The sequence below is a fragment of the Tupaia chinensis genome, unplaced genomic scaffold, assembly GCF_000334495.1.
Source record: "Tupaia chinensis unplaced genomic scaffold, TupChi_1.0 Scaffold000222_1, whole genome shotgun sequence".
NCBI classification, from domain to species: domain Eukaryota; kingdom Metazoa; phylum Chordata; class Mammalia; order Scandentia; family Tupaiidae; genus Tupaia; species Tupaia belangeri.
This window is the reverse complement of record NW_006159697.1, coordinates 125,845-131,389: the sequence shown is the minus strand read 5'-3', so window position 1 is coordinate 131,389 and position 5,545 is coordinate 125,845. Positions and strand designations below refer to the sequence as shown.

Here is a 5,545-nt window from a genome sequence, read left to right as displayed (position 1 = left end):
GTCTTCAAGGTTGGGCCACCAACAGCTCATTAAGAAATTCAGATTATTTCTGGAAAAAAATATAGAATTAAATAACACAAAGGGTAACTTTTTTAATGTTTCATCAAAGGTGGGAAAAAATTTTAAAGATTAAATAATATTCTCAGTATGTATTCCATTAAAATTCTATACTGCAAAAGCAGTGCAATAAGAGGAGTATTTTTTTTTTTTTAAGTAGAACTTCAGTGTGGAACAATCCATGCTAGGAAAATTAATTAGGGGTGACCTGACTTACTCAAAGTTCAGTTAGTATAACTTTAATCTTACTGTTCAAAAATCTAAAAGTTTAAGTTCCAGGTTATCCATAACTACACTGATTTTTAATTTTGTTTCAGTAAGGAATATCTGACTTGCCCTTTCTTTCTGAATAATTGCTTAATATTAGGAATTCCTAAAAAAACCGAAGGTGAAGACTGTATCAAGTCACGTAAGATTTTTTAAAAATAATTTTTGAAAGAATGATTTAATTTAATTTAATTTATTTATTTATTTTAATTTGACCAGAGAGGGACAGAGTGAGATACAAAGTGAGAAAGCAAGCCGCCAGATCCAGGACTTGATTCATGACTCGTCATGTTGGACTACAGCATCTTTAACCACTAACCTGCTGGTCCTATATCACTTAGATTCTAAGCCAAAGACACTATGACAGATCTAGGAATAAGTACCTCCCGTAAATTCTTGAGAAAACAAAAGTTAGAAATCTTTTTCAACTGCTGTTTTGAATGCTGTGTAGGAATGAGGAAAACTAGTCAAAAAAAATTACTAGAAGAATTTCACATACATCTATAAACTGTCACTACTAATAAAACCAACACAAACCAAGTTACTAAACTTTTTCTATATTTGTTTTGATTATTATTATTATTTTTTTTTGCTACAGGATGTATGTGATTGCTGGAAACCGAGAGAGTATAAGAGAAAGAAAGTGAGAAAGCAAGCCTCTGGAGATTAGACACACTACAATCACATCTCCTCCATTTCTCCCTCCTTTTGGGATTTTGGACACAAACACAACATGTGCCTGACATGTTTTTAAAGCCACCAAGTACAATATTATGCAGATGGCCATGTAAAATTCAGTCACTTGAACCACCACACTATGGGTTAGCCCCTAAATTACTAAACTTAGTTTGGTTTTATTACACTCCATCATTACAATATAACATGACAATTGCAATGTAATGAACAGTATTTACAGTAACAACTTCTCTGTTGGCTCCTTGGTAAAGTCATGTTACATGTTTACATAGAAAGACATAGAAAAATATGTCATGACTTTCCCAATGGCCAAATATATGGACTTATAGGTGTTAGTGATATATTTAAGAACTATTTTCTTTCTTTTTTTTGGAGAGGTTTGTGCTTGCCAGAAAGACAGAGAGACAGAAAGCGAGAAATCACTCCCTCAGGGGGGATGGCCATGCCGCAATCCCTTCTCCATTCCCCTCTTGGGTTCTTGGGCACACATGCACATGTGCCCAGTGTTGAGTTTAAGCCACTGGGTCTGGGACTCGAACTGCATTCGACTACATGGGAATACAGCGACATAGCCTTACACTAACTGCTGGTCCCAAGAACTTTTTGTTTTTAAGAAAGATGTTTGTTACAGGGCACATGCATTTACCAGAGAGACAGAAACCAAGAAAGCACCTCTAGGGGGATGGCCATGCCACAATCATTTCTCCATTCTTCTCGTGGAATCTTGGGCATCCATGCACACATGCCTGGCATGAGTATTTTAAGCTGCAGGGTCAGGGGCTTGAAACACAGTCAACTTCATGGGAATACAGAGACATAACCATTATATCATGTACTGGTCCCATAGAACTTTCAGTTAAATTTCTCAAGTAAAAGAAATTGCAAGGTATAAATTTTTCTTGGGGCCAGCAGGTGGCATGGTGGTTAAGATGCTAGGCTCACAAATGGCTGATCATGGTTTGAGTTCTAGACCTGGCAGCTTTCTTTCTCATTTTTGCTCTGTCCCTCTCTTTCTGAGCATGTGTCTGTCCTACAGCAAATTAAAAAAAAAAATAATGGTTTTACAAATTAAATAATTCTTTAAAAAGATTTATCTAAAAGAAGGTGAGTAGTGCATTTTTTAATCCTTACAAGTGATTGGGGGTCTGAACAGTACTTTGTTGTTGTTGAGAGGTTTTTTGCTATAGGGCACATGCTCTTGCCAGAAAGACACAGACAGAGACAGAAAGTGAGAAATCACCCCCCAGGGGAGATGGCCATTCCACATTCCCTTCTCCATTCTCCTCTCTTTTAGTAATTCTTAAAAGAAAAAAAAGAGAAATACTTAAGAATTAAGAAAAAGGAGGCTAGGATCAGTATGTGGTATGGTGGTTAAGGTGCTAGACTCCCACATAGCTGAATATGTGGTTTGAGTCCTGAATCTGGCAGCTTAAAATCACTTCAGGAATGTTTGCACAGTGTTCGAAATCCCAGATGGAGAATTGAGAAGAGATTGCAATGTGGGCATTTTCCCTGGGGGTGATTTCACACTTTCCTTCTCATTGTCTTTCTTTGGTGAGTATATATGCCCTTAAGCAAACACCTTATAAAAAAAGGAAAAGGAATTCAGGAACAGAGCATGCCTTACGTCAAGGTAGATAATTAGAAGTACCCAGTTCTAGAGTCTTCCACAGCAAAGAAACAAAACAGCAAGTAACTGGGGCCAGCAGGTGGCATGGGGGTTAAGGGCTCTGGACTCTCACATGGCCGACTGTGGCTCAAGTCCCACACCTGGCGGCTTGCTTTCTCACTTTCCCTCTTTCTGTCTCTCTCTCTAGCCCAATTAAAATAAATAACTAAAGTTAAATAAAATAATTTAGGGAAAAAAGCAACTAGATTGTTAAAGAGATAAAACTGGAATTCAAAAATATTACTTTTCTGAGAGCATGGAAACATGGGGTTAACAGTACTGACAGGGAAAGTGAGAGCTCTCACTGGGGTTGGCCCAGAGCCAGAAAACACTTCTCATAAATGGTAAGGGTAAGAGAGACTCTAGTGGTTCCTATTATCACCACATACAACTACAGTCCTTGCTGTGAGAAGATCCACTGTCTTTATTATACTTTATTATCATGACAGGGAATTCCATAAAGTTCACTGGGTTATATGAACTCCAGGAACAGAATTACTGAGGGTCACATCATCCCTTCAGACCCATGCTGCTATAGAACAAAGTCATTTTTAAAAAGAAGACTTACTTAATTTTACTTACTGTAATTATTTAACTTGACCAGAGAGAAACAGAAAGAGGGAAAGTGAGAAAGCAAGCCACCAGATCTGGGACTTGAACTGTAGTTGGCCACGTGAGATCCAGTGTCTCAACCACTATATCACCTGCTAGCCTTAGAGAAATAGCATTTTAGAACACAGCCACCACCAGAGTCAAGCTTCACCTGAGAACCCGCAGCCCCTTCATCTCCATATCCTTACTGTCCCACCAAAATTCTATTATGCCTACCCAGAAAAGTGCAGTGCTGCCACCCAGCTAGATGCAGATGCATAACCATTATCCTAGCACTGAAGCCAATGCAACATACTGGAGTGTACTGTTTTAGGATTTTGAATATAGTTTTCTATTCTCTTTCAAGCTTCACAGTTTCTGCTGTGAAATCTACTGAAAAATTTCAGATAAATGACTTGCTAGTTCCCCTTGATCTTTTTAAATTTTTCTATTTGTCTTTGACTGTTATCATTTTAATTATTATTCTTTGTAAAAATTAGTTATTTAATTTTATTCATTCATTTATTTTAATTTGACCAGTGAGAGAGAGAGAGAAAGAGAGAAAGAGAAAGTGAGAAAGCAAGCCACCACGTCCGGGACTTGAACTGTTACTGGCCACATAGGAGTGTCTAGCACCTCAACCACTACACCACCTGCTGGCCCCCTTTAATTATTATTCTTATTTAGAGAGTTTTTTGTGTGCACTTGCTGGACAGATGGAGAGAGACAGAGAGATTCTCCCTCAGGAGAATGGCCACACTGCAATCCCTTTTCCTCCATTCCCCTCTTAGAATTTTGTGCCAGGCATGAGTTTCAAGCCTCTGGGTCTGGACATGTGTTAACAAGTGCAAGCATGTGTGAGTTCAGTGCCTTAAACATCATGCCACTTGTTGGCCCTGATATTTTAATGATAATATGCCTCAGTAAGGGGTCCTTTTGGTTGAATCTGTCTGAGGATCTTTGAGCTTTTTCTATGTCTGGATGCCCATATTCTCTTTAAAGACTTAGAAAGTTTTTAGCAGTCATTTTATTAAATAAGCTTTCTGTTCTTATCTTTTTTTTTTTTCTGGAAGACTTAGTAATACTAAAGTTATCTTTCAAAGATATTATTATTGGCATATGAGGGCAAAGTCCTAAAATAATTTACACTGAGAAACAAACGGTTCAAGTATAGCAAGGAGTTCATAATCAGGTTAATGATCCTCATGCTTCTTAGCAACCTGGGTGTGCAGCCCATGGGCTAAGGCTGGCTCCTTTGGTCCCAGACTGTATCTTGGCTTACACATCTTCCTTAGAACTCTGGTCTGGTTACCTCAGCTCTTGCTGAGTGAGTGACCATTTCTCTCTCCTACCATGGCCATTGAGTTTCATGTGCACCTCCAAAAAACTTTTAAGCTAGCTTCCTCAGCTATAGCTGCTGTGGAAGACTACTCTCTTTAGGGTATAAGAAGTTTCTCAGCCTTACTACCTGGAGCAATAATATCACTTCTCCTGTTAAGGATACTGGCTCTTTATGTGTGTTTCCAGGCAACCAACTGGCTCATTAGAAGTCATGTTTTTACCAAAGCTGTGCCACTATTACTGTACATCAGGTAGACATCAGAAGCATTCTCAGACACCACTAATACTGGTTACAGGCTAAAACATAAGACAAATACTACACTACTTCTAGAACTTAAACAAAAGCACCCTTCTCATTTAACAGTATAAGACACATCTTTAGAACAAAGTTTTGCTGTTCCATAAAATCACAAGAAGTGAATAATTCAATGAGACTATAGGTATCAGTATAGAAACCAAAGAAATATGAAGAGGAAAGAAAGCATGACATGAAGAAGAAACTCAACAATTATGAGTAGTATTTCCCCAAATAGGAAGTATGAATGTCTGAAAAATAATTAAAAAGAATCATCATAAAGAAACTCAGTGAGACACAATAAGATATAGATAGATGATTCAAGAAAAGGAAAAACTAAAACACTATTCGTGATATGAATTATTTAACGATAAGTTAAAATCATAAACAAAACGAGGAAGTTCAGATCTAAAGAATCAGCCCATTAATAAGTATATAAAAGTTTTCTTCTTTTTTTTTTTTAAAGAGAGATTTTTGCTGCAGGGTATGTTCACTTGCCAGATAGACAGAGACAGAAAGCAAGAAATCACTCCTCAGGGAGGATGGCCAAGCTGCAATCTCTTCTCTAGTATCCTCTCAGGATGCACACAGACATGCGTGGTGTGAGTTTTTTTGGGTTAGAGAGGTTT

At 37.7% G+C, this 5,545-nt stretch overlaps 1 protein-coding gene across 1 annotated transcript in view; it reads right to left on the bottom strand.

Annotated features, from left to right (window-relative positions):
- LOC102494740 (lysine-specific demethylase 6A-like) overlaps positions 1-5,545 on the bottom strand; it is a gene marked incomplete at its 5' end in the record, with an annotated part of 148,416 nt that overhangs the window by 31,418 nt on the left and 111,453 nt on the right. Inside the window, 1 exon segment of the mRNA XM_027771538.1 lies at positions 3-49. Coding sequence (XP_027627339.1) covers positions 3-49 — 47 coding nt within the window.